Genomic DNA, 17,753 nt, shown 5'->3' with positions numbered 1-17,753 from the left:
AAGAGAGGGCACCCCTGCCGCACTCCTCGCCCGAAGCTGACCGGTTCAGTCAGGGTCCAGTTGAGCCTAACCAAACACTCCGCGGAGGCATACAGCACCTGGAGAAAACTCACAAACTGAGGTCCGAATCCAAACGCCTGCAGAGTGCTCAGGAGGTACCCATGGTCTACTCTATTGAACGCCTTCTCCTGATCAAGACACAGGAGGGCAAACGACAGACCATCTCTCTGCCCGAGTTCCAAAAGGTCTCGGACTAGAAATAGGTTGTCAAAAATGCTGCGACCCGGGACAGTATAGGTCTGGTCTGGGTGGATCACGTCCGCCATCACGGACCCTAGCCGCAGCGAGATTGCTTTCGCTACGATTTTGTAATCCGTGCTAAGGAGTGAGACGGGACGCCAGTTACGTAGATCGCGGAGGTCCCCCTTCTTCGGCAGTAAGGCGAGCACCGCTCGCCTGCACGACAGGAGGACGACCCCGCTCTGCAAGGACTCAGCCCAGACTGTGACTAGGTCTGGGCCGAGGATGTCCCAGAACGCGCGGTAAAACTCCACGGTCAGCCCGTCCATGCCCGGAGATTTATTGGTGGGCATGCGACGGAGGGCTTCCGAGAACTCGGCCAGGGTGAGAGGCAGCTCTAGTCGGTCTCGGTCGCCCACGCTGACCGTGGGGAGTTCCTCCCAGAGCACCCCGCAAGCGCCAGAATCGGTCGGATCCGGGGAGAAAAGGCTTGTGTAGAAGTCACGGGCCCTCCCACACATCTCCTCCGGATCCGTGAGGGGGGTGCCGTCTTCCGCAAGAAGGCAGGTGATGTGTTTCTTGGCCCCCCTTGTTTTCTCCAGGGCATAGAAGAAGCGGGAGCCGCGGTCCATCTCCCAAAGGAGGCGGATGCGGGACCGAACGAAGGCACCTCGGGCCTGGTGGTCCTCGAGGACCCGGAGCTCCTCCCGCTTCTCCTGGCACGCTCCGCAGAGGGACGGGTCCTCGGGGTTGGCGGCCAGGCGCCTCTCCACCTCTAAGACCTCCCGTTCCAACTGCTCTATCGCCGCATTTCGCCGTCGGCTGGTGCCCCGAGTGTAGTCACGGCAGAAGAGCTTGGCGCGCACCTTCCCGAGATCCCACCATCGCCGCACCGAGGGAAAGGCACGCCACTGCTCTCGCCAGGCTAGCCAAAACTCCCGGAAGGACATCACGAAGCTCTCGTCCTCCAACAGGCTGTTATTAAAGTGCCAATAGGCCGGCCCCGGTCTCTCTGCACAGAGGGAGACCGTTATGGTGACTAAATGATGATCGGAGAAAGGGGCCGGCCGAATGGCGGAGGAGTGGGCCTGTGAAAGATGGAAACGGGATAAATAAATACGGTCCAGCCGAGAGTGGTGTGACCGATGGGCCTCCACCCGGACAAAGGTGAACGTGGAAGTGTCATCTGAGTGATGGTCACGCCAGACGTCCACTAGGGAGTGATGTTCAACTATCCCTTCGAGAATATTCGCGGCGGCCGGGCTCGGTTCGGCCCCTGAGCGGTCCCGTTCCTCGAGGGTGGTGTTAAAGTCCCCTCCCAGGACCAGGCACTCGTGCGAATCCAGGGTGCCGAGAAAGTCGGACACCCGCTGATAAAATTGTGGCCGCCTGGAGCTCATTTGTGGGGCATAGATGTTAACAAGATTAACCACGAGCCCCTCCATACGGACTCGAAGGTGCAGCAGGTGGCCCGGCACGGCCTCAGTGACCCCTAGCACCTCGGGCCGTAGGTTGGGGGAGAACAGGGTCGCCACTCCAGCTTGCCAAGTCGCGAAGTGGCTAAAGTATACCCCGTTCCCCCACTCCAGCCGCCACCTGTCCTCGGCGGCCGGGTCCGTATGAGTCTCCTGCAGAAAAACTACAGAGTACCCCCCTTCCCGAAGGTAAGAGAGCACCTGGGACCTGCGGAGAGCCATCCTACAGCCCCTGGTATTCAGGGTCGCAATAATAAGAGGCGTCATGCGGAGGGCTGGGGGGGTGGGGGTGTTCAGGGCCCCGGCGGGTTGCGCATCAACCCGTGACCCATCCCGTGGATGAGTAGATCGTGTCGGAAGCCGCGGGTTCGCTCGTAGGCCGCAGCACCGTGCCTTCCTTGCCCCCTGCCCTCCTTTATAAGGGCCCTTGTGGCCTGGAGGATTTGGTCAAAGTCCCCCCATAGCTGAAGAGCCAGCTGTACCCTATTGCGGGCGCCACGGGTGTGTTCTAGGAACTTCCTTAGTGCATGCCGCAGCTCATGGGGGGGTGGGGTCACAATTTCCGAGGTGTTCCCTGGTGGGACTCTTAATACAGCCTCGTGGTCCACTAAGGCGGGTAGACAGGGTGCGGACCACCGACGGGGCGTCTGACAGGCTGGGGTTATTAAATTCATTTCAGGCCTTGGGGTGGAGGGGGATGGCAGGGAAAAAATTGCCACTCCTAATGGGTCGTGACTAGAAAGTGCAAAGACTGCTCCCTGGGGGGAATCTGCGAAAGGTGGAAAGGAAATAACCCCAGGGGTGGCATTAGCATTGCAAGAGGAGGGGACTTGGGCAGGGACAGGGGTTGGGGCAGGGGCAGGGGTAAGGCTCCGGGTTCAGGAGGCAAGCAGCTAAAGGAAAGTGCCTCCTGAGCAGGGTTAAGGGGTAAGGGAGGGGGCTCCCAATAATGCTAGGCACTGGCTCCATGGTGGTCTTAGCGGCCATGGCATCAGGTGGTGGACCACCTTCTGCAGAGTGCTCGCCCGGGAAGGCAATTAGGGGGAGGGAGCATGGGGAAAGGGGGGCTGGGGTAAGGTTACCCAGCTCGAGGCCAGCCGGCAGTAGATCATCCTCTCCCTGGGTGACCGGGGTCAAATCTAGGGCCTCAATCTCCGCATACACGGGGGGGAGGTCAACTCCTGCCACCCCGGGGGCCTCTCCTCTAGGGCCCACCTCAATGGTTGCCTCGGGGTCCGCGGGGGGTTTGGGTGGTATCCAGGCAGAAGGGGCATCCTCAGAAGTCTCGGAGGGGAGGGTCTCCCGTGGAGGGGGGATTCTGCCCTCCAATGCCAGTCCGTCTTCGCCTCCCGACACCAGCGGATGGATCTCACTCGTGGCCGTGGCGGGAGGCTCGATATCGGTGCCTCCTTTCCTGGTCTTCCGGGGGGCTTCCGCATCGGATGGATGCAGCGGAGCTCGAGCCTTCCGCTTGCCTCGCTTCCCCTGGACTAGGGTCCAGCCCTCCATAGCGTCATCTGGGGGTTGGTTAGCAGGGGTTGTGTCGGGGGGCGGAGGCGATGGTTCAGGGGTTCGGGGGGGTAGCAGTGAGGCAGCATGAGGGGCGGGGGTTTCTCCTTGGGGCAGGCCCTCTCCTATACCCGGTAATATCCTTGCCACACCCTCCTCCATAGGCTCTGCTAGATTGGTAATAGCATGGGTGGAACTCCCTTGCTCGCCCGGGCGTTGTAGGGAAGGCATCTCTTGGGCCCGGACAGGAGCAGCGATGGGTCGAGTAGGAGGAGGGTTGGTTTCAGGTGCCGGGCAGCCAGGGGCGTCGGCAGCGACGGGTCCGATGTCCTGCCGGGTCTCGGGGGTTTCGGGTGCCCCTCCCCCCCGGGCCAGAGGGCAGTCTCTGCGGACATGCCCCGCTGAGCGGCAGAGGTAGCACCGGGCCTCTCCGGTGGAGTAAAAGACCCGATAGCGGACTCCCTGGTAGGGGACTAGGAAAGACCCCTCGAGCACCTCTCTGTCACGCGCCCCTGCCGGCGGTAGAAGCTGCACTTGCCGGCGGAACGAAAGGACGTGACGGAGGGTGGGGTCCTTGCAACCCAAAGGAAGAGGGCTAATAACAGAAACAAGTTTCCCCAGAGTGGAGAGAGCGGGTAACAGGGCAACATTGGGTAAAAAGGGAGGAATGGAGGTGAGGACGAGGCGAACGCCCAGGTCTTCTAGCGGCTCTAGGGGGACAAACACCCCTCTCCACTGCCTCCTGGGCGGCAGCCTCCGAAGCTAAGAAAAAAACAACCTTTCCATACATCTTGGAGGCCGCCACAATAGCCGTAGGTCCTACCACCTTCGCCAACGCCTGCACGTATGTCTCCATGTGGGGCGAGGCGGGCACCAGGAGGCAACGGACACTGTGCCTCCTGGTCAAGGCGGGGAAAGGGCCCCGGCCGCTGGTGATGGTGGCGGAGGCGGGGGGGGGTGAGATGACGAGGCGGCAGGCAGGGGGGAGCCCGTCACCGCCCGGGCATACGTCCTGGGGGCCGGGGGAAGGACAATCGCAGAGCTGGTGGAGGGAAACGCAGGGAGGGGCGCCACGGCTGATGACGAGGCCACAGAGGTGGGGGCAGCCCCTGCCATGGAGGGCTTAGTGGTTTTTGCGGGGCCCTTTCCTTTCATCCCGCCCTGGCCCTTCCGGCCAGCTGGGGGGGGTTTTCCTAGAATCTGGGGGGGCGGTGGGCAAAACAGCAGCAGTGATCAAATTCATTAGCCAGGCCAGGGGGCTTTAGGAAAGAACAGAAGGCAGATAGCTGAGGAGCAAGCAAAGGACGTTCCGTTTCCCAACAGGGGCGGTTCCAGAACAATCAGGAACATTCTGGAGACAATTAAGACAGGCTGATTAGAACACCTGCAGACAATCAAGAAGCTGCTAGAATCAATTAAGGCAGGCTAATTTGGGCACCTGGGTTTTAAAAAGAAGTTCACTTCAGTTTGTGGTGTGCGTGTGAGGAGCTGAGAGTGAGAACGCGGACTGTTGGAGGACTGAGGTGTACAACCATTATCAGACACCAGGAGGAAGGTCCTATGGTGAGGATAAAAAAGGTGTTGGGAGGAGGCCATGGGGAAGTAGCCCAGGGAGTTGTAGCTGTCGCACAGCTGTTCCAGGAGGCACTCTAGACAGCTGCATTCCACAGGGCCCTCGGCCGGAACCCGGACTAGAGGGAGGGCCCTGGTTCCCCCCAAATCCTCCCAACTCCTGGTCAGATACAGAAGGAATCGACCTGGACTGTGAATTCAGAAAAATGGCCAAGCTGAGGGCTGCCGTGAAGCTCCAAGGAAGCAAATCCGCCAATAAGCGCAAGACCCACCAAGGTAGAGCAAGAACTTTGTCACAGTAGCTTGTAAGAAATGTAAAAAGTTTCAGACAAAAGTAAACATTTTTAGATAGCAAACTCTTTAACTATGGGTTTATATTGAGACTAACACAATGAGGTGCTAATCCTGAGTGTGGTGTTTGAGAATTAGAGTCATACAAATAAGACAACAGTGACAGTAGAAATGTTACTCAAGTTGATAGAAGCCTTTTAAGCCTTCACCTTCTCAGTCTATGCACAGGAAAATTCCTGGATATGTTTTCCTCATCACCTACGAACAAGGAGGCTATAGGTAAAAGAAAGATGCAAGTGATATAGAACATCTAAAAATCACCTTTAACAAAGAAGCTAATGTATTCAAAAGTTGACCATAAACATTTTCAGTTCCAGTTCCCTCTTTTCTTGGTCTTTTTGAAAAACCTTCCTAAAGCTCCTACTACATATTGCTCTCAATAATGCTGATCTGCCAATATGGAAAAATTCAACCAGATTATGAGCTAATGTCCACTTTCCATTTAAACGGAAAGGATCAGGGTAATAGCATATAACTGCACAGACCAGGGCAATAGTCTTCAATTGCACCAGTATATTAAACTGGGAATACAAAAGAAATTTGATCACTGAGAAGAAATGTGAAACTTGGAGGTTAGAAAAATGTCACACTTTGCGGTTGTGGGAAGTTCAGAGTCTCTGGCATAAAAACTGCAGTCTCCCAAGGGAGTCTGAGAAATTGCAAGTGTTTCTCTTCTTGGCAGCATTGTTTTGGTAGGAATTATCAGCTTCTCCCAGAAGCACTTAAAATAACTTTTGTATGGCTAGCAGCTTATAGCATGTCTATGAATGAATGACTTTTCCATGTTGCTCAAATGCAATAGACCTGACCTTAACAAAAACTCTAGGAATTGTTGAATTAGAAAAGACAGAAGGTTCAGACTAATGAATAAACATGTGTCATCTTATACTCTCCTTCTTAGTTCCTGAGGATAGATCGCACTGAAGGCCTCAAAATTCTAAAGAAAGAGCTTCAGAAATTCTGAAAAACAGATCTTGACAAGCATTAGGAATAGGGGACAGAAGGTCTGTCTAAAAACGTAAATGACCTTATCACTATAGAGTCTGAGCAAATTACAGTTATTAATGGGTTTTATCTTCATAGCCTCTCTGTGAGATAGGGAAGGATTTTATCCCCATGGTTGCAGATGGGAAACTGAGGCATAGGGTACACTAAATGAGACTAGGTCACACCGGGAATTTGTGAATAGAGTAAGAATTCAGCTGTTTTCTGAGTCTCAGTCCAGCACCTATCCACTAGACTACCCAATTCCTACAGTTGTGGTTAAAGCAAAGGAATGGAGGCTGTTCCTGGTTCTTAAGACCACTCTGTTCTTTTGTTTCCCAGTTCATAAAATAATGATACTTATCCTCCTTTGTAAAGCCCACAGAGAGTAGAGGTGCTATTACTGTTATGGGGCTTGATCCTGCAAGGAGCACTCCAGCTCTGATCCAGCAAAATACTTAGGCATGAACAGTTTCATTGTTAAGCACATGCATAAAAGTTTTCTTGGACTGGGGCCAGAGTGCTCTGAAGCTTGCAGGTTCTAGCCCGTCACATGTTGCTAGACATGGCCCCTCAATCAGTTTCTCTCTAGTCTGAGGCCATGTCCACTTTGAAAGTTTGGTTGACGTAAGTTGTCAGCGAAAGCTGCCAACTTCTGTATATTTCTTGGGCGCATGAACTCTTGGCTGCTTGGTTGGTGCTGGGAGTGTTCACCATGAATGGATGTATTGAGAGAAAATGCAGCACACCATGGGTAGATAAGCCTGTAAGCCCCATGCCGCCATCCAGCACAATGCCTATTGTGGAACATTTCTGCAGTGCTTTGTGGGTTACCAGCAATTCACCCAGGGATTTCACAAAAGTAGGAGTCATGTTCCCACAATACAACTTTCTCTATCCCATACTGTTTGTTCCATTCCGTAATTTTCATGCCATTTTTAAATTCTTTTCATTCCAGGAGCCACTTTTCAGTCTCCACTATGTCTCTGTCAGCAGCATGGACCCTTCAGAGCTCAGCATTATTTTACTCATTGCCAATACAGGACACACAATTCTTCTGTATTTGTGGAACTTCAACAAGCACTACTATAATCAGGTGTGTGAGGAGGAGATGTTCAACAACAATGACTGGATGCTAATGAATAGTGAATAAAAATGCCGGGTTGCTCCTGGCATCATGGAGCACCTCCACATAGTGGATCGCAGTTTCTGAGCCTGAGAATGGAGTGCTGATTAGTGGGATCACATGGTAATGCAGATTTGGGATGACACTGCAGAACTTTTGGATGCGAAAGGCCACCTTCCTGGATTTGTGTGCTGAGCTTGCCCAGCCCTCCTGTGCAGGCACACTAGAATGACAGGTGCATTGACATTGGACAAGCGAGTGGCAACTGAACTCTGGAAGCTTACAACACCACACAGCTATCAGTCAGTGTACAGTATATAATTAGCTGTCATGGGATAAGTTCTTATTGTAAAAAGTTCTTATCTTACCCTACTGGGAAATTATTTTGAAGTCCATTTGTTTAAATATGCCATGTTTCTCACAGAGGAGAAAGCTACTATGTGGTTGTTATTGATAGTGTGATAGCATTTAAACACCCACGTCAGCATCAGAGTCCCATTATGCTAGGCACAATACAAATTCATAAAAGTGATTGCTCTGAAGAGCTTATATTCTGTCACCCTTACTTACAATGGGAAGTAATTTACTCCTTGAGTAGGCTATTGATATCCACCTGCTTGAGGAATAAGATAGTGCTCAAGATTAGCAAGGGTGGCAGAATCTGGCCCTAAATAATATTGGTTAAAATCTTCACAGGCAGAATACATATTTTAAATCAAGATCCCCCAGCAGATCTCTCACAAACTCACCAAGTACCTCTATGTCTAGTGTCTTTCTGTTTAAATAAAAGTTACATTTCACTGCTGACTACTCAGAGAAACTAGGTGTTTATTGAAAAGGAGTACTTGTGGCACCTTAGAGACTAACCAATTTATTTGAGCATGAGCTTTCGTGAGCTACAGCTCACTTCATCAGATGTTTACCGTGGAAACTGCAGCAGACTTTATATACACACAGAAATCATGAAACAATACCTCCTCCCACCCCACTGTCCTGCTGGTAATAGCTTATCTAAAGTGATCAACAGGTGGGCCATTTCCAGCACAAATCCAGGTTTTCTCACCCTCCACCCCCCCACACAAATTCACTCTCCTGCTGGTGCTAGCCCATCCAAAGTGACAACTCTTTACATAATCAAGTCGGGCTATTTCCTGCATAGATCAAGGTTTTCTCACATCCCCCACAGGCAAATGAACTATGTAAAACAGCTTCTAGTTAAAAAATGCAGAGACCGCAACAAGAAGTCATTGGCAGGTTTTTACACTTAATGATTAGGAGTGCTATACTACTACATGGCACAGACTAGGACAGGTAAAATGGGATGCACTAATAGTCAGCCATTCTCTACCAGTCTGGTGGAGAAAATTAATTAGGAAGTATAGGTAACACCAGGCTTAATTATATTCCCAGTTGCATTAGTGTAAATACAGAGGCATAGAATAGAATTCAGCCCTCTGTCTAGACTTTCAGCAGAGATTAGTTGCATGTACTTTGAATCGTGTATTGTATTTCTGACTGGTGGGGAGAGAAGAAAGGGCTACAAAGGTGGAAATATAAAATGCTCAAAATTATAAATATGAAAACCCTCACAACACTATGCAAACTTGCAGTCTCTGGCCTACATCTCAGCTTTCATTATCTCATACAACTATGCTAATCTCTGCATCCAGCCCACGCCCCTTCTCCTTACTACTCATTTTGTCTCTTTTTCCCTACATTACACCATTCTCCATGCTGTCCCATGAGCTTGAAACAACCTGCTAATAATTGTACACAAAACACCTACCTTCTTCTTCAAATCATCTGTTAAGACAGACCCATCTGTACCAATGTTACAGGCAAACAAAATCAGAACAGCCTCAGATTTTCAGAGTCCCTGTCATGGAAAGGTGAGAAAACCTCGGCCTGAGCATTTATGAGGAGTGTGAGAAAGAGCAGCTCCACTCTCAGATTTGGGACTCTCTACTAATTAATGAACAGCCATACACAGAAGTTTTCAAACTGGGAGTTTTCAAATGTACTTCACAAAGTGAGCCAGAACAGGAGTTGCTTAACTAATGATAGTAGGCATGAAAAAAACCTGCTCGAGAATGCTAAGCAAACAGCAAAGGAATTTGATTGGCTGAGAGAAATCGCTGCTGAGCTAATGAGGGTCAAGAGAGGCAACAGAGAGGAGCTGGCTATCTGCCAGCATATTAAAGGTCAGTCTCATAGCTTGTTTGATGTCCAGAGTAGCCAGACTCCATAAGGACAGAGACAGTATTTGGCAGACTACTGGGAGAAGGGCAGAGGGACTTCTGAACACTCAAGCCTACCAGTTTTTTCACACGATTCCCAGCTTGCCACCAATTTAAAAGGAAACTGCAATTATGCATTTCACCTGTAAGAGCCACAAGTGATCAAGACAAGGAAAGAGTAGGCCCATTACTCAATGAGGAGGGAAGACAATAACAGAAAATTGTGGAAATGGCAGAGGTGCTTAATGACTTCTTTATTTCGGTTTTCACCAAGAAGGTTGGTGGCGATTGGACGTCTAATATAGTGAATGCCAGTGAAAATGAGGTAGGATCAGAGTCTAAAATAAGGAAAGAACAAGTCAAAAATTACTTAGAAAAGTTAGATGTCTTTAAATCACTAGGGCCTGATGAAATGCATCCTAGACTGAGTCTAGTCAAGGAGCTGACTGTGGAGATATCTGAGCCATTAGCAATTATCTCTGAAAAGTCATGGAAGACGGGAGACATTCCAGAAGACTGGAAAAGGGCAAATATAGTATAAAAAGGGAAATTACAGACCAGTCACCTTAACTTCTGTACCTGGAAAGATAATGGAGCAAATAATTAAGAAATCAATTTGCAAACACCTAGAAGGTAATGAGGTGATAAGTAACAGCATGGATTTGTCAAGAACAAATCGTGGCAAACCAACCTGATAGCTTTCTTTGATGGGGTAACAAGCCCTGTGGCTAGGGGGGAATCAGTAGATGTGGTATATCTTGACTTTAGTAAGGCTTTTGATACTGTCTCACATGACCTTCTCATCAACAAATGAGGGAAATACAACCTAGATGGAGCTACTATAAGGTGGGTGCAGAACTGTTTGGAAAATCATTCCCAGAGTGTGGTTATCAGTGGTTTGCAGTCATGCTGGAAGGGCATAATGAGTGGAGTCCCGAAGGGGTTGGTTCTGTTCAATATCTTCATCAATGATTTAGATAATGTCATAGAGAATACACTTATAAAGTTTTTGGATGATAACGAACTGGGAGGGGTTGCAAGTGCTTTGGAGGATAGGATTTAAAATTCAAAATGATCTGGACAAACTGGAGAAATGGTCTGAAGTAAATGGGATGAAATTCAATAAGGACAAATGCAAAGTACTCCACTTAGGAAGGAACGATCAGTTACACACATTCAAAATAGGAAATGACTGCCTGGGAAGGAGTACTGCAGAAAGGGATTGGGGAGGCGGGGGGCATAGTGGATCACAAGCTAAATATGAGTCAACAGCGTAACGCTGTCGCAAAAAAAGCAAACATCATTTGGGATGTATAAGCAGGAGTATTGTAAGCAAGACACGAGAAGTAATTCTTCCACTCTACTCTGTGCTGATTAGGCCTCAACTGGAGTACTGTATCCAGTTCTGGGCACCACATTTCAGGAAAGATGTGGACAAATTGGAGAAAGTCCAGAGAAGAGCGACAAAAATTATTAAAGGTCTAGAAAACATGACCTACGAGGGAAGATTGAAAAAACTGGGTTTGTTTAGTCTGGAGAAGAGAAGACTAAGAGGGGAAATGATAACAGTTTTCAAGTACATAAAAGGTTGTTACAGGGAGGAGGGAGAAATATTGTTCTTCTTAACCTCTGAGGATAGGACAAGAAGCAATGGACCTAAATTGCAGCAAGGGTGGTTTAGGTTGGACATTAGGAAAAACTTCCTAACGGTCAGAGTGGTTAAGCACTGAAATAAATTGCCTAAGGAGGTTGTGGAATCTCCATCATTGGGGATTTTTAAGAGCAGGTTGAACAAACACCTGCCAGGGATGGTCTAGATAATGCTTAGTTCTGCCTTGAGTGCAGGGGACTGGACTAGATGACCTCTTGAGGTCCCTTCCAGTTCTATGATTCTGAGACGCTAGCTGCTTGCAGAGGTATCAGGGTAGCATGAGGCATTTGAGGGTGCCATGTGAGGAATGAGCATGGACAAGGCTGGAGTGCAGGATTTGGTGTGACCACCAAAGAGGTGGCATAACTATAAAAAGGAAATGGAGTCTTGGAAGACATGACAGTGTTGTCAAAGACCCAGTGATTGCAAGGATCAGGAGAGACCAGGCTAAAGCAAGGAAATGCTGGAGGCAATCTTTAAGATACTGAGTGAAGAACAGTAAGTACTGCGAGCAATAACCACATAGGTTTTTTTGATCACACTGAGATAAAAAGCGATATTTAACCCTGCATAGGATTCATTGCCCAGCTGATGTGTCACAATACAACTTGCCCTATCTACACCAGAGTTTTAAAACATGTTAAATAAAATGTATTAGCTAATATAGCTTGAAACAACTTTTATCCTACTGTGGACAAACCCTTGGAGACAGAAGGTTTGAATTGAGAAGCAAGGGAAACCAATGGAAGCCATATTAGTTCTGATCTTTTCTTTTGTACAACTCACACAAACCTATTTGTCAGCTGACTCTTAAATGTTGGATTTATTCAGAGGCAGAGGGCTTCGCAAAGCAAAATAACTGTTTTACCTGCAAATAAACACTCAGATTGCAGCAAAGGGAAGTGAAAAACTGGATGCCTTTATTGCTGAAACCTGAGCTGTGACTTTCTTAGCCACAGCTGCAGCTTCAGCTCAGGGTTCAGGCTCAGGTTTTCAATAAAAAGCAGAAAGTCAGGATCTGACATTTCTAAGATTCAGAAAAGGGCAGAAAAAATTATGGATTCTTTAAGTTTCATAAAACAGCAATAAAGGGCACAAACATTTTAATTTTTTTTTCTTTACTTCACAGTTAACCTTTGATAAAAGCAATGTTTGCTTTGGGCCAAATCCTGCACTTCTGGCTGCAGCCGAGGAAGTCCCTAATAGACTCCCTGGGCTATTTTTATTGTGGTATCGCACAAAGGCCCTGATTGGGAGTGGACCTGACTGTATGTAAGCACTGTGAACACATGCTGGAAGACATGGACCCTGCCCCAAAGAATTTACAATTTGGTGTACCCAGGTTCTCTGAACAGATCAGAAGAGGAGCAGGGTAGGGACCAATGGATTTACTATCTGTTTCCCCCTCCCCATCTACCTACCCACTGGTGCTATCACTGCAGTTCCACAGAATGTACACAGCAATGAAGATTTCACATTGTAGGGCAACTCCTGCTTCCTCCTCTGAAGGCACAGAGAACCCCTGGCAGTGAAGCTAACGTGTGTGGGGGGAGGAAGTGGGAAGGGAAAGGAGGATTTGGAGTACTGTGCCAGGGATACACATATTCCACAGGCCCAGAGGATTCATTGCGGCCCAATACTCTGGTGCGCTCTCATGTGACGGTGGGGTGCATTGGGCTAGAGCACTTCTTCAGCCAGTGGGCTAATGTTGCTCTGCAGAGTGGCTAAGAAAAGATACAGCTTCCCTCTCATCTGCCAAGCCACAGCTACTGGGTTGGATGGGGAAGGGGGGCTAGCAAGAGGATTTGCCTTTGTAAGACCTCAAAATGCCATTCTGGTCTTCCCATTTTTTAAACCACAGGATTGGCGTATTATTATTACGCACAGGAAAATTTGTGCTAATGCATATCACATACTTGCGAGAAAAAATTATTCAGCACATTCAGCTCTTTTTTTGCTCTGGGCATATTTCCCACTGGAGTGAACACTGACATACAGCCTGCAGGTAAAACTACGCCAAGAAAATGTGTTTTGTTGTTGTGTTTTTAAACTGGCAATCGGGGAAACAAGCTAAAATTAAGATTTATCTCTGCAGTTTAGCATAAAATACCTTCCTCTAATTCCATACAAATGTACATATTTGATTTTACATTATGTTGTTTCAGTTTCTTAAGGTACTTAGTCCTCAAAATAATTACTTACCAGTCTCTTTTGCTGGAGCTGTTCTCTTAGTAATCTGTCTTCTGGTAAAACATCACATAAAAGAAAATAATTGTCCTGTTCCTCTGTTAAGAGATTAGAAAATAAACGTAAAGGAGACATTTGCAGCTGTTTTGCCCTGTAACATGCTCAACCTTAATTTTTCCCCCCAGCCTCAGATATAATTAGACTGTTTCAGTTAAATATTTAAAAAATTAATGTAATTTTCATTTTAAGAGAACTACAGTTTTATTTTACACTGCTGGAGTTATTTGTGGGTCAAAGCCAGGCATAGCTAGGCAAAATCCCATTAATATAAATGGACTTGCAGCCATTTATACCACCAGTCGATTTATATAAGGCCAGAATGTGCACAGCCTTTGCATAGCTTCCCCACTTCCTTGTGCCCCCTCTATTGTATATAGGTTCTTGTATGGCCCTTGTCACTGTTGTAGCTGAACACGTTCTAGTTGTGTATTTAATGATGCAACTAACATCTGCAATATGTGGTTTGCTCTCTTTCTCTCAGCAGAAGGAGAATTGTGTGTGTGTGTGTGTGTGTGTGTGTGTGTGTGTGTGTGTGTGTGTGGATTGTGTTTTATTTTTATATACACACTGCTATGAGTTTATATTAGAGAAAACAAGACTGAAGAAGTTTGATCTGAACTGGGAGATAAAGCTGGTGAGGTCTGTGATGGTCCTTAATTTCTGGGGAAGCTCATTCAACAGCCTTGGACTGGCCCCTGAGAAAGATCTGTCTCCTGCCCAGAAAGAATGTTCCATGGTGCCAGAAAAGCAGAGCTGTCGAAGCTTTAGATGATCTTTTGCAGAGGCCAGACACAACTGCCGTCTTGGTATTCTTAGTGCACTGAATATTTCCTCCTGTGGTAATAGTTCCCACTGAGTGGGAGAAGAAGTGAGGCCATGACCCAACTGTGCACAAGAGTTGGCCATAGAGGTGTGCAGAGCTGAAGTATTTCAGTGGGTGTGCTTCCCTGCACATTGGGGCAGCTCTGTGAGAACTGTGCCTCCCATTCACACAGTTGGTACCTGAGCTCCCTTTGCAGAGCAATGCTGCTTCCAGGGCTTGATCCTGGAAGTTGCTGAGCGCCCTAGCCCAGATCCAGCAAAACACTCAAGCATGTACTTAGGCTCATTCCTATTCAGCCAGGCATTTAAATCCCACTGAAGTCAGTGGACCTAAGCATGCATGTAAGTGCTGAGCTGAATAGGTAGGAGCTTAAGTATGTGCTTAACTTTAACCACATGTGTAAATACTTTGCTGGACTGGTACCCGGATGCTCACCATTTTAAAGGACTGAGCCTATAGTACAGGCCACAGTGTATCAGGTCAGGAAATAAGCAGGGTAGATAAGGAGCACACTTACCTACTGGAGCTTCTGAATTTGTTCTTATCACACTACAGAAATCTGTGATGGGCTGCTCCGTGAACCTCTTCTTCCAATATAAAATGTATCTAAAAAAAAAAGCGCGTGTGTGTGAAGGAAGAATAGTGTATTTCTTAAACTACTGGTCCGCTGTATCCTACTCCCATCCTTTTAATTCTTATGTCAAAGAGTTTTTTGAATGTAAAATTACTTATCCAATGCTGGTTCTGTAGAGCTGCCATGTATTGCGAGACTAAAGTGAAATTGCTCTCCAATTCATGAAAGTTATTCAGCTTCACTTAAGCCGATTTCAGCAAAAACAGGCCTGATCCAAAGTTCACTGAAGTCAGTGAAAAAGAATTCTACTGGCTTCAATGAGTTTTGGATCAAGCTTCACATAAGTAATGGGAGTTGGTCACATCTTTAGAAAGACCCATCACTCGGTTACATTTTTACTAAAAAGAAATACTTAGAAATTCCCAAAATACTAGATATAGATGGGAGCTATATGTGATATCCATTTACCATTTCCATTTACTTTGGAGCAGGTCCTAAAATAGGAAGATATTCTCATGTTTGTTTCTAAATTAGTGAACTTCTCCTACTCTGAAGTTCTAAGGAGAATGATGCTGCATAACAAGAAACCAGGATGGAAGTTCATCTTACAAGATTGCATTAACAGCACTCCAGTGTTTACTCTTTCTGGAACAGGTTAAGACTCAGAGTTATTTGAGACACATGCAAAAATACAAGACATGATGGAAGCATCAACTTGAGAAACTTGAATGCTTTTATACCAAAAATTTGGTAATGGGCACACAAGGTATAACAATATCTAGTGGCTGGATATTGAAGCTGGACAAATTCAAGTTCTTAACGGTGAAGTTACTTAACCACTGGAACAACTTACCAAGGGTTGTGGTAGATTCTCCATCACTGGCAATTTTAAAATCAAGATTGGATGTTTTTTCTAAAGGATATGCTCCAGTTCAAACAGAAACTGAATCAGGGAAATTCTATAGCTGGTATTATGTAAGCGATCAGACAATAGAGCAGAGGTCCCCAAACTGGGGCAGGAATGTCCGGGGGGGTGCAGCGGAGCCCAGGCCACCCCCCCACAGAGGGTGGAGAGGGAGCGCCACCCAGCCCCACTCCACTCCGCTCCAGCTCCACCCCCAATCCAGGTTCCTGGCCCCGTGCCCATCCCCACCCGCAGCCTTGGCTCCTGACCGCAGCCCAGCCGCAGCTCTGCACCCAGATGTGGCCCCACCCTTGGCCCCTGGCTGTGGCTCCGTTTCTGACCCTGGCTCTGCTCCCGGCCTCAGACCTGCCTCTAGCTGCATCCCCAGCCTCGGCTCCCATATCCCTGTCCACATCCCTGCTCCCGACTCCAGGGGAAGAGTGGGTCGCAGACAGGTAAGGGGGGCACGACGCTGAAAAGTTTGGGGACTACTACACTAGAGGATCACAGTGATTCCTTCTGGCCTTATAATCTGTTAATTATGACTGCATTCATAGGGAAATACGGCAATCCAAGGGCTTGTCTACACAACACTTAGTTTCCAGCAAGCTAGGGTGTTAATCTGCCCTGCACTAATTGTCCACACAGACAGTGCTGCAATGCTAACAGTTCCGCAGTGAGCTTTAATTTATTCCCAAAGCTGTGTAGGTCAAAGTGCACTATGGAAATGTTTGTGCACTGCAGCAATGTCCACATGGATATTTAGCGTGTGGCAGGATAGTACAGGGTTGATGTACACCCCAGTCTACCATGAACAAAGTATTCATGTAGAGAAGCTCCAGGTCACTCTAGTCAGAAACTGAAAGGACTCTCAAAATATTATAACCACATCTCAACTTTAACAAAGAGATAATGAATGTCTCTGCAAGAAATTTGGGACAAAAAGAGTCTCCACTCAGAGAAGATTTTTCTTTTGCAGAGGAACAAATTGAGGCCTGTAGCTAGGCTAACAGAAGTAGAAATGCAGAAAAACCCTTCCTCTGCCACCCACCAAAAAACAAAACCAACAACAAAACCAACTCTAACCACCCTCAACTGGGAAAGAAGATTTCTCCAGAAAATCCTGCAACAATTGCAATTAATGTTTTAGAAAGTTTAAACCAAGATTTTGTTATTATTTATTACTTGAATTACAGTAGGACTAACAAGCCCCAACCAAGACAAGGGCTCCCATATGTTAGGAGTTACTGTACAAACAGATAAGGGACAGTCCTTGTTCCAAAAAGCTAAGGATTTGGTCGGGGCGCGGGAAGTAAACCAGAACAGTCTAGCTGCTAGTTATTTGGAATACTAAAATTAAACATGATCCTGAAAACATATGTGGTTAACTTTACTCATGAGGTGACTCAATGGGACAACTCACGAGCATAACGTGTAACTGTGTGCAAGATCAAAGCCCAAGTTGTCAGTGGAAATTATATTCTGTTAAGTAGATGCTACGAATGTTTTTAAAAATCCACATTGGTAAGTTAAAACATTTCAGATACTATTGTTGTAAGGATCAATTATAATTCTTACAACTGAAAGACAGGAGAAAAATGTTGGTGTTTTTTTCAGTTGGTGTATTTTGTGTATAGCCAAGTTTCCTTGTTGCCCTGAATAGTCATCTTCTAAGAGGAAGGATTCTCCAGGGATTTGCAGGCTAAAATGCTGTGGACAAGAGGTCCCTCCAGCTCCCTCCTACTCTGGCAAGCCCCTTCAATAGCTAAAAAGTCTAACCTCACATTGTAGGAGTAACAGGGCTTCTGCAGAACTGGAGACAGTACAGCAAGCAAGGCAGAGCATGCTGCAAAGTTGGAGGTTCACCATTTCACATCCTGCTGCCACTTTGAATCAGGTTTGGTTCCTTTCCACTTGCATTAGCAGGGAAGAGAATCTAAATAGCAATTTTCTAGAAAAGGTGATTTTAAATTACATTTCTGTAGCAAGAACAATCCCAACAGCACCATTTAATTAGCATTCCTTTAGTGAACACTTCATTTTTTGTTTATATGAAGAAA

The 17,753-nt window shown here is 47.2% G+C and overlaps 1 protein-coding gene across 3 annotated transcripts in view; it reads right to left on the bottom strand.

The window, feature by feature from the left end:
- Nucleotides 1–17,753, bottom strand: part of ZNF277 (zinc finger protein 277) — a 92,411-nt gene that overhangs the window by 29,523 nt on the left and 45,135 nt on the right. For all 3 annotated transcript variants that reach the window (XR_012666514.1, XM_075124424.1, XM_048836089.2), the window contains exons 3-4: nucleotides 14,733–14,821; nucleotides 13,348–13,430 (exon numbers count right to left, since the gene is read on the bottom strand). Coding sequence is in view for 2 of the 3 variants with exons in the window: in XM_075124424.1 (XP_074980525.1) it covers nucleotides 13,348–13,430; nucleotides 14,733–14,821 (172 nt within the window). In the remaining variant the exon portion in view is untranslated. The remainder of the gene's footprint in view (nucleotides 1–13,347; nucleotides 13,431–14,732; nucleotides 14,822–17,753) is intronic.

Source organism: Caretta caretta, chromosome 1, assembly GCF_965140235.1.
Source record: "Caretta caretta isolate rCarCar2 chromosome 1, rCarCar1.hap1, whole genome shotgun sequence".
Lineage (NCBI taxonomy): Eukaryota > Metazoa > Chordata > Testudines > Cheloniidae > Caretta > Caretta caretta.
This window is presented reverse-complemented; position numbering and strand designations above follow the sequence as displayed.